The following is an 18,493-nucleotide window of genomic DNA, read 5'->3' as shown; positions in this document are numbered from 1 at the left end:
TCGAAAAACAAGTCATTTCTGCTTGGCCTTTATCCTTTTTTTAGGTTCATTAGGATTCTTATTGGTAGGAACTTCCAGTTATTAGCATGATATTGGGGAATCTCATTGCTATTACTCAAACAAGCATGAAACGTATGCTTGCATATTCTGTTTCTACTTGGTTTTCCTACCGCTGATTGCCCATACTGTGTAGCTAGCTACATGTGAGTTTTGCTCCATTTGAAACATTAATTGTTAAGTTTTCTACATCAAATGGTACTGTTTAGCCTTGGTCAATGCACTTTGTCCAAATCATGAAAGCATTGAAATAATAATATTATTATTATTTTTTTATGACAGACTGTAATTTCTGAACTCTGCTTTCATAGAGGTCTTGATAGATGATCAGTTCACCAAGTTGAGGTTAAACCCAGATAAATTTTGAACCGTAAATGTCAATGATTCATCTAGGTCCTTGCATTTAACACAAATCATTGTAGTCAATTGAAATAAGAGGATGATGGACTATAATTCATCTTTAGGTTGAGTTGAAGTCGTCGTAAATTTCCATCTTGAAAATTTTGTTGGTCGGCTTCAAACTATGCATTTCACCAAGATTTCAGATGCAGCTTCATTTCTATTTATTTCTTAAAATAAGGTTTTGGATGTTGTTGTTGTTGCTTAAAATACATGAACTTGCCATATTTGGTCAAAATTCTTGTTATAGTTGCTCTTAACTCTTTTTGTAACTATAAGTTAAATTTTCTTGCTTTAGGTTCTGTATTTGGTAGAGGAACTTCTACCAATTGTCAAAGTGTATCTAGAAACAGATGCCAAAACCTCACAGTGCAATACTCTGCTTCATGGGATAGAGTTAGAACTGGAGGTTCAAGGGAATATGAAGATGACTTCGCTCTAATTAACCGTAGGACTATGATTGGGTTAACCTTTGGGATTTCTAGGCTTGTGGTCTCATTTGATGCTGAGCCTGCGGGGCTTCCTCCCGAGCAAAAGCTGAGATTATGTGATGATGCTTGCAAGGAGAAACTTGAAAATGTATGGTGAGATTGCATAGTCCCTGTATCTGTCAAATTTCCTTCATTTTCAGGGGTTTCAAATTGATTCTGTCAGAATTCAGTATGTAAAAGATGTTCTCTCAAGATTAAGTAGGAAAACATCCCACATGTTCAATATTAGTATCAGTTAGATTAGGGCATCTGGTTCTTGAATGATTGGAATCAGAGATCTCATGTAGTGATTAACGTATGGAAAATTGAAATTGGGTTTGATGGAAACCCAAATGATGATAAACTAAGAATCCGGCTAAAATTGCTTACTAGCTTCACAAGACACTTGCCTTTTGTGAGTACCAAAGAGTTATCTTGTCCTTTGTTTTTTTTTTTTCCCAACTTTAAGTTAGGATCACCCTGTTTTATTCACCCATCAATTGGGGATCAGCCTGTTAATTCAGCCTTCAGTTTCTGCAATTACAGCAAATTGTGTAAATTGAATTAATGAGAATGAGATTCTGAAATCTGCTTGCATTGTCTTTTGTTTAGAGACTGCACCATGATATAATTAGTAGTGATGCATTCAAAAACCCTATTTGGTTCACTTAAGGGCCCACCCAACAGTTAAACACAACTCAATGAATATAAATAATGGCGAAGTTATAATTATTCTGAAGTTTTAAATCAGAGTGGCAGAACTGTAATTACCAAGAATAATGTAAAATTTGCTTTGACAAACAAGATGTTGGGTAAGTGAAGGGTAATTCAGGAACTAGAATTAAAGATAGAGACTATAGAGGATAATGGAAGAGGAGAGGGGCAATCTTGGAAACAGAAAAATAAAAGGGTGAAAATCTCACTTTTGAAGATTGTCTTCAACCTTCAGCAATGAACAGAACCAGCGGACATGGGACGACCTCAGATTGAGAGAACTTCTTCAGTAGGACTCTATTTGGCCTGAAATTTCAGCAGAAGCTTGGAAACCAAAGGGGCTCTTGATTCCGAAGAGTTACGCCTCAAAATAGCTGGCTCAAGGGAGTTTTCTGTAACTGCAAAATGCTGGGCCGGTGGGCCCCAAGAGAACCAACCCGATTGGATGTGGGCCCACTTAAATAATTAGTACAAATATCAGACTCAATGGCAGTTTTGTAATATATCCAGAATTCTCAAGAAGCTATTAGCAAATAAAGAAGCAATAGGATATGAAAGGGATTATTATTTATTGGCTAGGGACAAACTAGGAACAACATTCAACTTGATGGCAGGGTGTAAATAAGAGGTTAAAGTAGGGGGCAACAATAAGGGAGTAAAACAAAAGAGGGACTTTTAACACAAAGGACAAAGACCTAGAAGACTTTTGAATTCCCACTTTAGAAGAAGAGTGTAACATATAATGGGGAGGGGGTATTCTTGGGATGGAAGATAGCTCAATGGCAAGTTGTAATAAAGTGGGGAATGGAAGGGGCATTAATATGGGATATTAGAATAAAATTAAAACAAATCACCACTTTATGAGGTTGTCTTCAACCTAACCTCAAGCAAAAACGCAGAAAACACTTTGGGGTTCAGGCGCAATTCTTCCTCACCATTGATATGTTCTCTATGAAGTTCCAGGCGATGGAAGGTGCTCCAAAGCCCTGCCGTACGCCCACCCTAATGGGTTCCAGTGTTCAGCACTCCAGGAGATATTATCGACTGAGACCAGATCTGGGTGGTACCTTCAGTTAGCCTGAGTTGCAGGTTTATCTCTCCCAACAGAGATCTTATTTGGGTCTAAAATTCTATGGTTCAAATCACCTAGGATAGGGGTTCTTATACCCTAAAGCTCAAACTCAACAGAGAAGTATCAATGGAGAACGGCTTCAACAATCAGGGCTGTTTATGTTGCCCAGAAAACAGAGTAGCAGTATTGGTTTAGTAGAAACAGAAAATAGAGGAGAGAAATAGCGATAGCAGATCGATGGGAAAGGGGAAGGAGAAAGATAATAGAAGAGGGGAGGTAGAGAGAGATCTCAGGGAAGAAGAGGAAGGGGGGGGTGTTGTCTCACTGGACAAAGAGGAATTAAGAGAGAGAGAGAGGGGGGGGACGAAGACAGCCACGCAGATGGTTTTCAAATCACTTCATTCTTCATTAATCAACTAACTTCTTCCCACGAATTACATGTCTAATTTATAATAAAATAAAATTAAAACTTTCTAATTAAAGTCAGACTAAGATAGAGATAAAATCTCCTACACTTAGGCTAACAAAATAAAGAAACAACTAAGGACTCAAATAGGAAACAAATATTCTCAAATAAAAATAAAATCTTATAATATTCTATTAATCTTGGATCCAAATTAGTAACTTGGAACTCAAATTGGATATGGGTGTTGGTCCGGGTTCTGGAGCAGGTTTGGGTCGATCCATTGGAGCGCTGCTGCATCACTGCAACTAAGATCTGGTGCTAAACAGTGAGCAAACCCTTATTTTTGTTCGATCCTCTCAAAGGGAGATGTTCTCAGGGCTAAGGATCAAGGGTTTAGTTCACCTATGTGTAAGCAACGTTCACCCTGAATTTTATGTGGGAAGGGGCTATATCGGTGGAGATCATCCATTCCTAAGGTGCTGCAGCTGCTGCCCAGAACAGAGGCTGGGAGAGACAACCAGAAAAGAAGAAGGAGAAGAGGAAGAGAATAGAGGAATGGAAATCACATAAAGCCACACACAGAGGCTCTCTCAAAACTCAATTCAATTCAACATCGATATTCAACTCCAATTAATATTGTCCATCAGTTACATATAATTAGTAGAAAACAAGATCTCAAAACTGGAAACTTCTTCTACTAGGAAATAAACTAAAATTTGAAACTAAAATACCAGGTCTACGTTTCTACTTTTTAAACAAAGAGAATCAAATAATAATAATGAGAAAGGAATAAAATCTCCCATGGAACCTACCAACCCTCCCCAGACCAAAAAATCTGTTTGGGTTGGTTACATATTGGCTTAGGCCTCCAAATAGGGTCAGTTCGGTCCAACCAAGCCAAGGCATCTGCATCAAGTAGTCAATGTAGGGAAGGTGTGAAGAAATGACCACTTGTGTGCTCAAGAAATCTTCATAGCCGAACACAAGATAGAGTATTGTGACCATCTGACATTTTTTTTTTTCACTATTCGACATGCTTTTTGACCAGGCATGAGAATGCAGTAGTGGGACCAAGTGATGTCCTACATAGGACCCATAAATTGGCACATCATGACCCTATGCACATATCTTGTATGTGGTGGAAATTTAGATTAAAAAGGAAAGTGAGTTGGACATTTCAATGTGGTCTTGCATGTAAAATCATACTTTCATTTGATATAGGTTGCTGTTGACATTAATAGATCATTTAAAAATTTTTGGGTTGGAACTAAGTTTACTCATCCTTCTGTATCATGAAGGTACCTATGGTAACTATAGAGTCTGGCTTGCAGTACAAGGATATTAAAGTTGGCATTGGTCCTAGTCCACCTGTTGGTTTTCAGGTATATAAGATGTTTTCTTTAAATTATAAACTTAACTGTTGTCAGTATCGGATAGAAACTAGATATTGCTTGTGTGTTGGTGTGAAATATTTAATTCTAACTCATGGTTTAATAAACATCATGGAACTGTGTGCAACTGTAGTGTATGGCTCTCTTCAAATGAATCTTTCGATAGGTCTTTTGTCATTTTATACCTAATTTATCTAGCCTCTTGCTAGGATATGTTGGGGATGAATGTGCAACCATGAGAAAGAACCCAAGCAAACACAATCACACAAGACGAGGAATTTATCGTGGTTCGGCAAGATTGCCTACATCCACTCGAGAGAACAAAGATTTTCCACTATACCTGAAAAACTCTCTACACCACTCTCCACCTCACAAAGTGACCCCCTTTGCTTGTGACTAGGGTTTTCACCACAAAGACAATATATAAGGAATCCAAAACCTTAAACATAGTTACAATTATACCCTATACATGTAATTGACCCAAACCTGATCCAATTACAAATATGTACCAATTATAATTATGTAAACCATTACAAAATAGAAGACATACCCAACCCCTTGGCTTGGATTATGCAAACCACCTTGAAGAAGACCGGTGTTGATGTCGACTCTGCAACTTCTGCCATTGTCTTCGCCTGTTCGTCATACCCAATGGGCATGACCCACGCCCCTATTCGGTATGTCTTTGCTTGATTGCCATACCCAAACCAGCATGGCCCACATTCCCATCTGGGGTGTCCCGTATAGCTCATCATTGTCTCACGATGTGATATGGCTCCACCTCTCCTACCGCTGTAGCCTGTGCCGAGAGATCAACGCCATTCACTAGATCTGAAGCAAAAATTCACTTCCTTTTTTCTAGACTTGCACTTGTTTATTGCCTGAACCACTTGCAATATCTGTTGTCCATCTGTACCTCTTGCCAGAGTTCCAACAATAGCTCCACCTGTTTCTACACTCCCTACAAGTCCTACAAATTCCTTCCCCGATTTACTGGACTTGTGCCCTCCGTGTTTACCATCAATCTCAACAAACCATAATACCATTGATCTTGCACAAAGCTGCCAAACTATACCAAAGGAGCAGAATCTGCCTGATCTGTCCATTCCACTGTGTTCGGAACACAAAAAAACCTTAAAAACACCTAACCTCTGCACCACACCCTTTGTACAAAATCAGAATTTTTATACATATCCAAATAGTACGGTATCTCCTTTCAAGTCCCTCTTTTCCCTTTTGTACGACTCCTCTCTTCTTCTCACTGTTTTTTTTTTCCTTCAATTTCCTTGCGTAATGATTACTTTTCTCAAGGGAAAAGTAATGACTGCTTTTTTCTTAATCTTCTTTGTATGGTCGCTATTTCTCTTTTATACGCTGCTTCTGTTTACGATAAACAAAGAGGAAAATAAAACGCAAAAAGAAAATTCTTACCTCGTGCCCTCCTTTTTTTTTCTTCGATCAAGAACAATAATGCACAAATCCTTTTTCTTCACAATTCATGGAATTGTACCTTCGATCTATATTTCAGAAACCCTCTTCTTCTCTTTGCATATCACCCTTTCTCATATCTCCGTGCAAACCATGCAACGATCTGTCGTACCTCGCTCTGATACCACTTGTTGGGGATGAATGCGCAAAACCACGAGAAAGAACCCAAGCAAAACAATCACGCAAGACGAGGACTTTATTGTGGTTTGGCAAGATTTCCTACATCCACCCGAGAGAACAGAGATATTCCACTATAACTGAAAAAACTCTCTACCCCACTTTCCACCTCACAAAATGACCCTTTTTGCTTTTGACTAGAGTTTTCATCACAGAGATGATATATAGGGAACCCCAAAGCCTAAACCCCACATAATTACAATTATACCTCGTACATGTAATTAACCCAAACCCACCCAATTACAAATACATACCAATTATAATTATGTAGAACATTACAGAATACAAGACATACCCAACCCCAATAGGATCTTTTTTGTCAATCTGTGTTCCATGTGATATAGGACCTCATACACTTCTCACTAGTCAAGTTTCAGCCCAAAACAGGCAAGAGTGATTCTAAAGTTACAGAAAGTTACATAAATGCAATTAGATTTTATTATAGTGAAATGGAAATTTTGTATTTATAGAGTTTTTAACTGACTTTTTAACCACTTCCATTATTTACTTTGGGCTGAAATTAGATTTGGGGGATAGGTGGCCCATCCACATCCATCTAAGACTAGCAACTCACAAGAAAGCATGACATCGTGGAAAATTTTCAAGTGTCGATAACAGATCATTACATTTAGATTCGCCCCCGACCCCCAAAAAAAGGGGACTAATCCGGTCAAAGTCTTGCTTCCACAAGGTTTCAGAAGGGATTTATGTAGTTCTAGAACATGTTAGGGCTAGGGTTGGAAACTACCAGAATACTTCAGAATCATAACTAGTAAATATTCCTGATTCAAAAGAAAATTGATATCACAAAATCAAAAGGTCAGATGTGTTAAATATGCTGATTGAAGGTCTTAGTTGGGCCTTTTGCGCCCTTTCTGTGTTGCCTTCCCTGAGGCCTTGTCCTTTTGGCTCACCCCTCTTTTCTCCTTTGTATATTCTTTTTTCCTATTTATGAAATTATTTGCTCAAAAGGGGAAGAATAGTTCCTCAAATTTAGACTTGGATCTGATGGTCAATTTCTAAGTTACCGAAGAATCTTACTGTAAGTAGGATAGTTCATGTGATGCAGTTGGGCGTTGGGCTTGAGATAGCCTTTGATTTGATTCCTTTTCTTTCCTTTTTAGGGCTAGAAATTAGATTGGCAGTCTTTTAATTTAGATTGGATTTTGTTTTAGTTGCTATGTAGGTTAGTTTCCATTAATTATTTGCTTTTTTCTTTATATTAGACATGTAATGGATGGAGGAACCTAGTTTTTGACTTGAATGAAATTTTGATATTGAATGTTAGCTTGGTTGCACCATGGCTGCCGATTCTCCTTTGCCCCCTCTCTGAATATTTCTCTTTATTTCCCCTTCCCTGGCTTTCTTCTTCATCTTTTCTCCTTTCTTCTTCTTCTTCTATTTTCGCCTTCATACCCTTGATTCCCTGTTCACGACTGGCTTTGTTCCTCTTCTCTCCTGGAGTGATTTCAGAAAACAGAAGAGGGTTTCCTCCGACAGAGTTCTATGTCTTCTGGTTCTGGCCGAAGGTAAAGTTTTTGCCTGCGATTCATACCCTTGTCCGTTGCTCTGCAAATAATCCAGCAGTCACAAGATTTGAAGCCAGTTGCAGACCTTACCTGTAACTATCGCTGGTTCCAAGATTCAGACTTTATATTCCAAGTATTGCTTGAACCTTTGAGCCGTACTGGTTAGGATTGATCCAGCAGGCTTGGACGACATTTACTCTGAAATTTTAGAGCTGTTGAGAGAGATTTCAAAGGCTGAAGCTTGATTTCCTCTTGGGTGTTCCACCACCTCCTGTTTTGGCTGTCTAGAGGTTGAAGACAACCCCTAATATCGGAATCGTGGGTTTCTTCCTTCAAAAAGGTGTTTTCTTTTGTCTATTATTCTTCTGTCTTTTGTGTTTCCAAAATGCCCCTACTTTTCTTCTTTTTTTACCCTCTAACTTTTGCCTTACTTATGCTTCCTAATTTATCCCTTCACAATAATTCTTAATCCCCTTCATATCCCATGAGTTACTTTAACCTCCTTTCACCATTTTAAGATCCCTTTTATTTACAAATCTGCCACTCCTTTTTAAGTTTCTTGTAATTACTAAACTGCCACCTCCCTTGAGATTCAGTTTAATTATAGAACTACCATTACTCTTTATATTTTGAGTTTACTACTTTATTGTGGGCTCTAGGCGATCCAATTTCAATCTTTTGAAACCCGGATCCACATCATCATGTTAAGTTTGTCTTGGATTCTTGACCCGTTTTGAAGAATGACCCGCTCCGACATATTTTGGTGGCGACCCAAATGGGAAGTTTTCTGAGATCTGTGATGGAAGCAGAGGGGTTGGGCCCCCACGGTATGGTTTAACCCAATCGATTGCAACCCTATGGATCGACCCACGACTTGGAGGAGTATATAATGTACTATCATCTTGTTGAGTAAGTCATTGTAATTTGGGGGGTTTTTCGAGCTAGGGTTTCAGGGCGAGTTTTCTCGCCGCTGCTTGGGTGTAATCTCCCTTTTACATAGTGAAACATCTTCTTTGCCCGAGGACGTAGCACACCACATCGGTCTGTGAACCTCGTTAAATCTTTGTGTTGTGCGGATTTGTGTTTGTTATTTTCGTATTTGTTGGTGTTTGCTATAACAGTTCAAGAACTAGAAACCAATAGCAGGAAATAGAAGATCTAGAGCAGCAATTGAGTATTCTAAGAACAAGGACTAAAGAACGGTAGAAACTCAGCGGAAGCAATTGAACAGAAATTTGAAACTGAAACTCAAAAATAAAAACCAAAGCTTGAAGTTTAAGAAATCATACCTGAAGTAAGACACTGGAAATTGATACCAAGATGAGATTTTGGTAGCAGAATATGAACTAGGTTTAAACAGAGAATGGAATAATATAAAATGAAGAGAATTAAGACCAGAAACTAGTACTGAATTTCCAGAATTCAGAAGTCATAGTTGGAGCAGGACTTCAAGTTGTGGATATAAAGAACATGCTTTGATTTCAGAGACAGAACTTGCGTAACTTGAAAGAAAGAGTGAATAACAGAATATGATAAGCAAAAGAGAATTGATCTATGGAAGATTAAAGTATGCGCAGGAAGTAAATATAATTGTACTTGCCTGTTATTCAAGTAGAAAATAAGAAATGGGGATATGAATCAGGAATCACCACCTGATCCTAGACTGGAATCAACACCAGACCTACTACTGAATTACCACAGTAGCCATTCTGCATCACTACAGAATTAAAGGCAAAAAGCCAGATTGCATTCAACTTGAAATCGTGGGCAGTGACGAGCCTTTACAGCTTATTTATAGAAAGGCTAAAAACTGCTCATGGCCAGTTTAGATAATCTAAGCCCCAGTTATGAAAAGATTAGGAAAACAGAAACATAGAATAATACTTCCATGTGCAAGCTGTGAGGGAGTTTCCTTAACTGACTGGACTCCAGATAAACAAACGAAAACAGGCTGGAGACTTATAAGAGTCTCAACCTGACTGAACTGCAGAATAACAAATAAAGAAGGAAACTATAAGTCCTAATAACAACCCATGATTTTTCTTTTGAGAAAAACAGAAAATCCAAACCTTATAGTTTGGTCTGAACCAAAAGGGGTTCAATTATGAACTGCTGGCCAGTTTTTGGGCCTGGTTTTGTTCCTGCGTTGTACTTAATAGAGTAACTCAAAATGGCCTCTCTCAGACTTGAACCCGTGTCTTCATGCTGATTGCTGACAGCCTCTGTGTTTTTCCATACATCTATACTTTTGTTTGTGCGTGCATTTATAGCTCAACTCAACTGAACACAACTCAACGCAATTAAGCCTTATCCCAACTAGATGGGGACAACAACATGGATCCTGTTTCGTCATTCAACTCTATTCAAAACCATACTTAATGTCAACCCTAATACATTCATGTATATTCAATGTCATTTCCATCCTGCCCTTTGCTCTTTTAGCTGCTGGGCAAATGCCCAGGTTCAAGTCTTGAAGGTTGCCACTTTTCATAAAAATGCCAAAGTTCAGGACTGAGTCTGACCACCTCCAAACTCACCCCACAGGCGGGACCAGCACTGGGTAATAGCCCTTTCTCTCTTTACTTGTGCATCCAAAGGTCTTTGTTCCACATGTCCATGCCATATCAAATGACTTTCTTTCAACTTATCATGTAACTTAAAAACTGACCATCAGATCCAAATTGGCTCATACTAGAATTCAGAGTGTACTGAAAATCTACAACTTCCATGTTCACGAGTAACTCAAATGCCCCATCCAGCCAATCAGTTTGGCTTATACTAGAATTCAGAGTGTATTGGCTTGATCTGGTTGGTTAACCAGTTGACTAGCTCCTCAACTGGCTGAAGTATGCGGCCAGCCGGTTTGAGTCCAGTTGGCTTTGTTTCAGTGCTATCATACGAAAATTGCCATATCTTCTTCGTACAAACTACGATTGACCCAATTCTTTTTTTATAGACTCGAAGGGTTACATTTTTCATTCCGACACTATCAACCTAGGTGCAATGCATGGATCCCAAAAATGGGCTTGAACCCAATTGATATGTAGGACATTGCCTTTTCAGTTTATGTATTGCCTGAAAATCTTGCCGTTACTTTGATGCAGATCTGAAGGTCTACTCAAGAAGGAATAAGAAGGCCGACCCTAGTGGCTGATTGGGTCGACCAGGGCTGCTTCTAATGGCCCACGGCTTGGGCTATTGATTGGGTTATTAGTTACTTATTTAGTTTCTATTTTTCAGGCTTAAATTAGTTTCTAATTTCTGTTCTAAGTTGGTTTCTAATTTCACTAGATTACAATTGCCCAGTTTTAGTAACTACATGTTGGTAGTATATTCAGTCAATATTTAGAAGCTTTGAGTTTCTGTTCTTTGTAATCTTACACCCCATCATTATAAATAAAGAAGGGCACCATACTAAGGCCCACGATTTTAAGAACAAAAAACCTCTGCTGCTGCTGCTACAATGGCTCTGCTGAGATGCTTCTTGTGTTTGATCAAGAACAATGGGGCTAGTGTTTGATCTGGTCGACACCTTGCGGTGAGAAGCCCGGGTGGTTCTACAAGTGTTTTCTTCTTTTCTTTCAAGTCTATTTTCAAGCAGTAGTCAAAACATTCAGGTATTTATATCTCTGATTTCTGCCCAGATTTTCTGACAAAAGAGCCATTCGGCCTCCTGTTGGTTTCCAGCCGTCGGTTTGCTCTCAAATTCTGGTCGACTGTTCTCCTATTCCCCACTAAGGATCAATCCAAATTTGGGCTGTTTCTGTGCAGCCATTAGTGAGATATTCAAAATCTCCCATATTTTGTCCTGTAGTGGTTTTTCTAGAACAAAGCCAGAATCGATTGCTTTGATCTGTCCTATTCTGTTTCTGTAATTTCTACTGTTGATTTGGGACTGTTGCATCATATTACTACTGCTGGTTCATTTATTTGATCAATTATAATCTGACCTAAGTAGTATTGGATACTGAAATTGATGGCTGCTGGTTTGCCTCTATTTTCTGCTGGTCTGCTACTTGCTGGTGTGTTGGGATTGGTTGTGGTTGTTCTTTGTTTAAAAGTTCTTGCAATTTGGGCCTAGTTTGAATTATCAAATCTAGTCCTACATTAAGTGGTATCAGAGCATGGTTGAGAACAACACCCCCACCCTAGCTTCTCTTATGGAGATGTTACTGAATATGAGGACTGAGATGAAGGCTGAACAACAAGCTTTACGGACTGAATTGAAGGCTGAATTGAATACCAGGTTGTTGACTGTAGGGACCCCACCACAACAGCCTATCGGTGATTCACTTACAACACCCGAAGTGGAAGCCCCATTGAATGTAGCTGCTCAGTTGGCTAACAGGAGAGGAAACCCTAATCTGAGAGCACCACAGAGGGTTCCTGTAGTGCAACCTACTTTTGAAGAACATGTAAGGGGTTACTTTGAGACTGAACGTCCCACATATCAGAGGTACTCTGGAGATTCACAGAAGGTCAAGCTCGATCTGAAGGAGTTTGATGGAAGGCATGACCCCCAACTGTTCTATGATTGGGTAGTGGCTTTAGATGACTATTTTGACTATTATGATTTACCTGAGGAACGGAAGATAAAATTAGCTTGTGCTAAGCTAGTTGAGGCTGCTAGTGATTGGTGGAGGACCTATGAGCATGAACTGGAAGATTGTGGTAGAGACCCTACTAGTTGGGAGGAGATGAAGCTTGAGCTATCTGACAAATACTTGCCACGCAACTTCAGAGCTCGCATACAAGACCAGCTGAATTCTCTTCGTCAAGGGACTATGTCTGTTGCAGAGTACTTGAACAGGTTTGATGCACTTTATTCTCGTACAGGCATAAGGGAGAATGAAAGACAACTATTATCTCGGTTTTGACTGGGATTGCGAGCTGAAATCAATAGGGGAATCAGAGTTGTTGATGTGTACTCAGTGAGGGATTGCTTTGAGAAGGCCCTACTAGCAAAGGAGCTTATAGCACAGTTAGTTAGAAGGTTTGGTTTTCAAGCTGGGGAGGTCAAGAAAAATTTTCCAGCCACTAAACCTAGTAGCTCAGCACCCCCAAAGTCCACTTTTCCTCCACGGGCTGATCATAAAAGAAAGACACCCATGACAGGTAGTAATAAGGTACAATGCTTCCATTGCCAAGAGGTAGGACATTTTGCTAAGTCTTGGCCACATAAGTAGAGGGTTAATACAGTAGCTGAGGTTGACTCCAATGAGGAAGATGAGTCAGCTCTTTACCCCTATCCTTTGGATGATGATGATGATGATGGTGGTGGATATGACTATGTTATGGAAGACACTAATGAGGATGGCACTTGTGGAATAAATATTGTTACTCGCATATTGGTGGTTGAAATTAAAGGAGAGGATTGGCATCGTAACTGCATATTCTACAGCCGTATGAAGTCAGGTGAGCATACTTGTTAGATTATCCTTGATAGTGGTAGTTATTTCAACGTTGTCTCTAAAGCCTTTGTGAAGGAAGCAACCTTGAAATCTAACCCACATCCTCAGCCTTATAAGGTATCCTTGCTGAATGGTAATACCTTGGAGGTGAACAAGAGGTGCTTAATTCCTCTAAAACTTTACCGGTATGAAGAGAAAGTTTGGTGTGATGTGATTCCAATGAAACTCACAGATGTATTGCTTGGTCGTCCCTGGATGTATGACAATGATGCCATGGTTGGAGGGAAGAAAAATCTATGTACCTCTATATGGAAGGGTGTTCATACAACTTTCTATCCGGTAAATGTGTCGGCTGAAATACGGCGAAAGAGATCCCTAAGATCAAATTAGAAGGACATTGACATTGAGAGGAAGATAGTAGCTATACGCACAAAGGAGTTGCTAGCTATTCCTCGCAAACAGTTCTTTACACACATGTCATGAGACTGGAATGGTTATTGCTCTTGTTACTCGGGAAGTCATTCCCCAACCTGAGGTAACGCATAGTGCACCTATGACCTATCAGAGAGCTCCTATCTGATTTTTTTGACTGAGTCCCTGATGATCTCCTAGATGAGCTACCTCCCATGCGAGACATACAACATGCTATTGATTTAGTACCTGGTTCGGTTTTACCCAACCTTCCCGCTTTCAGACTTAGCCCCACTGAATATGCCGAGCTGAAATAGAAAGTGGATGGGTTAGTACAAAAGAGCTTCATTGAGGAGAGTTTAAGTCCTTGTGCAATACCAGCTTTACTCACGCCGAAGAGGGATGGTTCTTGGCGTATGTGTGTGGACAGTCATGTTATCAACAAGGTAACAGTCAAGTATAGGTTCCCTATACCACGACTAGATGATATGTTGGATATGCTGTCTGGGGCAAAGGTCTTTTTCAAATTAGATTTGAGGAGTGGCTATCATTAGATTCGCATCCGTTCTGGAGATGAGTGGAAGACCGCCTTTAAGACCAAGGATGGCTTATATGAGTGGAAAGTCATGCCTTTCGGTCTGACGAATGCACCTAGCACCTTTATGCGAGTTATGACACAGGTACTTCGTCCTTTCATTGGTCGCTTTTTGGTTGTTTACTTTGATGATATTTTGATATACAGTAAGAACCAAGAAGAGCATATGGAGCACTTAAGGCAAGTCTTGAGAGTACTTCGTGCAGAGAAGTTATACATCAATCTCAAGAAGTGTTCCTTCATGCTGCCCAAGGTTGTATTCGTTGGATTTATAGTGTCATCAAAAGGGGTTGAAGCTGATCCGGAGAAGATCAAGAGCATCACTGATTGGCTAATACCCTAGACACTAACAGAAGTTTGTAGCTTCCATGGTTTGGCTTCCTTCTACAGGAGATTTATTCGGAATTTCAGTGTAGTCATGGCACCCATCACTGAATGTATGAAGTCGAGTAAAGGGAAGTTTGAATGGATAGTTGTAGTGACCAAAGCCTTCGCTCTTGTGAAGAGGAAGATGACAGAGGCACCCATTCTACGCCTACCAGATTTTGACAGAGTATTCGAGGTAGTTACAGATGCTTCACAAGTTGGGCTAGGAGGAGTGTTAATGCAAGGAGGACACCCCATTGCTTTCTATAGCGAGAAACTGAATGAGACTAAGAAGCGCTATTCGACATATGATCTGGAGTTATATGCAGTCGTCCAAGTGCTATGCCATTGGAGACACTACCTCATTGGTAAGGAGTTCATTTTATACACTGATCATGAGGCTTTGAAGCACCTTCACTCACAGAAGTCGATTAGCCACAGGCATGCCAAATGGGTAGCTTACTTGCAGGAGTTTATATTTGCTATGAAGTACAAGGCGGGAAAAGAGAACACAGTGGCTGATGCACTTAGCCAGAAAGTGCTCACACTTAACACATTTTTAGCATATGTTATTAGCATTGATCAGATACAGGGTGAGTACGCATCTGATCCTGATTTCAGCACTGTCTTTGCAGAGTTGCAATAGGGTGGACAACACCTAAAGTACTTCATTCATGATGGGTATTTATTCTTTGGGACACGACTTTGTATTCCAAACTCTTCCCTTCGTCATCACATCATACGGGAGCTACATGGAGGATTAGGAGGACATTTTGGGAAGGATAAGACTCTTGCATAGGTGACGGATTGATATTATTGGCCATGCATTGCAAAGGATGTCGATCATGTGATCAAGAGATGCCGTGTATGTCAGTTGGCAAAAGGGGGAAAACAGAACACATGTTTATACTCTCCACTACCTATTCCTCACAGACCGTGGCTTGATGTTAGCATGGATTTTGTTCTTGGACTACCCCCTACTAGAGAACGATATGATTCAATTGTGATGGTTGTGGATCGCTTATCTAAGATGGCTCATTTCATACCTTGTTGCAAGACTTTTGATGCTTATCAGGTTGCAAAGCTCTTCTTCAAGGAGGTAGTGCAACTACATGGGCTGCCAATTAGTATTGTGTCTGACTGTGATTTAAGTTCATGAGTTATTTTTGGAAGACATTGTGGTTGAAGACAAATACAAAGCTGAATTTTTCAACTGTATTTTATCCACAGATGGACGGATAGACAGAGGTGGTGAACCGTAGCTTGGGAAACTTGTTGAGGTGTTTGGTTCAAGACTGTGAGAAGACGTGGCCTTCCATTCTTGATATTGCTGAATTCGCCTACAACACCTCAGTGAATAGGACAACGGGTCGTACTCCTTTTGAGATCTTACTTGGAGTTCAGCCTAAGCGGCCTATTGATCTTATGTCACTCCCACCCCAAGCTCGAGTTAGCATTGAGGCTGATGAGTTCTTATGTCATATCACTGAGGTGCATGCCAATGTCCGACGACGTATTGCTTTGAACAATGAGGTGTATGAGGCTTCTGCTGATCGTCATCGGCGTTATGTGGAGTTCAAACCCAGGGACATGGTGATGATTTGAGTAAATCCTGAACAGTTTCAGACGGGTGTCAATACCAAGTTACATCTACGGATGATGGGTCCCTATAAGGTGTTGAGACGTATAGGACCTAATGCTTATGTGCTTGAGTTACCTGATGACATGACCATAAGCAACGTGTTTAATGTGGCTGATCTTCACCTTTATGTTGGGCACCATTCGGATGATAGAGACACGGAACAGATGTTAAGGCTGCCCCACCTGAAGCCACCTACGTCTAAAGTTATTGAAGACGTCTTGGATGATAATTACAAGACCTCCTGCTGTGGCACCAGTTATCACACTTTTTTGTCAAGTGGAAAGGCCGTCCCCGTAGTGATTGTACTTGGATTCATGCTGATGATTTCAAGAGACTTGATCTCGACTTGTATGAGCGCTACATGTCCCTTTTCCATTCGTCAGAGACGAATGTTTTCAAGCCGGGGAGAGTTGATGCAGATCTGAAGGTCTACTCAAGAAGGAATAAGAGGGCCGACCCTAGTGGCTGATTGGATCGACCAGGGCTGCTTCTAATGGCCCACGGCTTGGGCTATTGATGAAGTTATTAGTTACTTATTTAGTTTCTAATTTAGTTTCTATTTTTCAGTCTTAAATTAGTTTCTAATTTCTATTCTAAGTTAGTTTCTAATTTCACTAGATTACAATTTTATCAGTTTTAGTAACTACATGTTGGTAGTATATTCAGTCAATATTTAGAAGCTCTGAGTTTCTATTATTTGTAATCTTACACCCCATCATTATAAATAAAGAAGGGCACCATACTAAGGCCCACGATTTTAAGAAGAAAAAAACTCTGCTGCTGCTGCTGCAATGTCTCTGCTGAGATGTTTCTTGTGTTTGATTTGGTCGACGCCTTGCGGTGAGAAGCCCGGGTGGTTTTACAAGTGTTTTCTTCTGTTCTTTCAAGTCTATTTTCAAGCTTCTATTGCTGTCAAAACATTCAGGTATTTATATCTCTGATTTCTGCCCAGATTTTCTGACAAAAGAGCCAATCGGCCTCTATTGTTGGTATTAGTTCCAGCCGTTAGTTTGCTCTCAAATTCTGGTCGACTGTTTTCCCATTCCCCACTAAGGATCAATCCAAATTTGGGCTGTTTCTGTGCAGCCATTAGTGAGATATTCAAAATCTCCCATATTTTATCCTGTAGTGGTTTTTCTAGAATAGAGCCAGAATCGATTGCTTGGATCTGTCCTATTCTGTTTCTGTAATTCCTGCTGTTGATTTGGTACTGTTGCATCATATTACTACTGCTGGTTTTGATCAATTATAATCTGACCTAAGTAGTATTGGATACTGAAATCGATGGCTGCTGGTTTGCCTCTATTTTCTGCTGGTTTACTATTTGCTGGTGTGTTGGGATTGGTTGTGGTTGTTCTTTGTTTAAAAGTTCCTGCAATTTGGGCCTAGTTTGAATTATCAAATCTAGTCCTACATTAAAGTTTCACTTCGATACCGGATCAATGCGATCCAATTGTGTTGGACTCATGACTCAAAGATCTACAACTTCCATGTTCATGTCTCCTTCTCATTCAACTATTGGATTTCCAAAAATGCACTCAAACACACTATCATCGCATAACCTATGATTTCTTTACTTTTATGTATAGGGCCTTTACTTGCTAGTTGCACCTTAGGCACAAACATGAAATTAGGTGCCCGTTGTAGCCACATAGACCCAGATACCTTAGTATCCTTGCCAAACTACCACATCACTATTTGGCCATTCCAGCTCCTCCAACACGTTGTTTAACCTATCTACTCATTTTCTAGAACTGTTACATCTCTCATGAACATTGTGCCACATCATGAGTACACTCTCAGCACTACCGTATCATATGTGAACACATTTGCCTACCACATCATGTTGTCCAGAAGTTACCACTGCATTGTCTCTGTTAGCTTTACTAGAACACTTGTCACATCACTGTAGATGGTTTGCCACATTAGTATAATGCATGTACACTCTGTACTTAGAGCTTCCATTTGTACTACTGCTTTGCTGACTGCATTATGAAGCACTTGTGTTAACAACAATGATAACATCACATATGCACCACATGCATTGCATGTACAAAAGGAAATATGAAATTAGAAACTAGATCAATCAACGATTTCCTAAAATCTTGTAGCTTAAACTCCTCCATGCAAGCTGGCCATGAGGCCCACGGAATCTGTAAGAGTCTATCCAGCTCTGATCTTTAGACAGCTGACACTAAACCCCACGAAATCTGGAGTTAATCTTCCCACAGATCAGCAAATCAATAGCCAAGGAAAATATGGAAAATAATATATCTAAAACAATCTCCACGCAAGTGGAAAACTGGCTTCCTAATATATTTCCACACAAGCTGTATTTGGGTCTCTTGATATGCTCCATTGGACT

The 18,493-nt window shown here is 39.9% G+C and overlaps 1 protein-coding gene across 2 annotated transcripts in view; it reads left to right on the top strand.

Moving 5' to 3' along the window:
* Window positions 1-18,493, top strand: part of LOC122092793 (peptidyl-prolyl cis-trans isomerase FKBP16-3, chloroplastic) — a 56,687-nt gene that overhangs the window by 1,477 nt on the left and 36,717 nt on the right. For both annotated transcript variants that reach the window (XM_042663088.1, XM_042663089.1), the window contains exons 2-3: window positions 755-1,035; window positions 4,417-4,500. In XM_042663088.1, coding sequence (XP_042519022.1) covers window positions 755-1,035; window positions 4,417-4,500 — 365 coding nt within the window. The remainder of the gene's footprint in view (window positions 1-754; window positions 1,036-4,416; window positions 4,501-18,493) is intronic.

The sequence above is a fragment of the Macadamia integrifolia genome, chromosome 11 (genome assembly GCF_013358625.1).
Source record: "Macadamia integrifolia cultivar HAES 741 chromosome 11, SCU_Mint_v3, whole genome shotgun sequence".
In the NCBI taxonomy this organism is placed as follows: Eukaryota; Viridiplantae; Streptophyta; class Magnoliopsida; order Proteales; family Proteaceae; genus Macadamia; species Macadamia integrifolia.
Note: the sequence above shows the minus strand (reverse complement) of the source record. Positions and strands in the feature narration are given on the sequence as shown.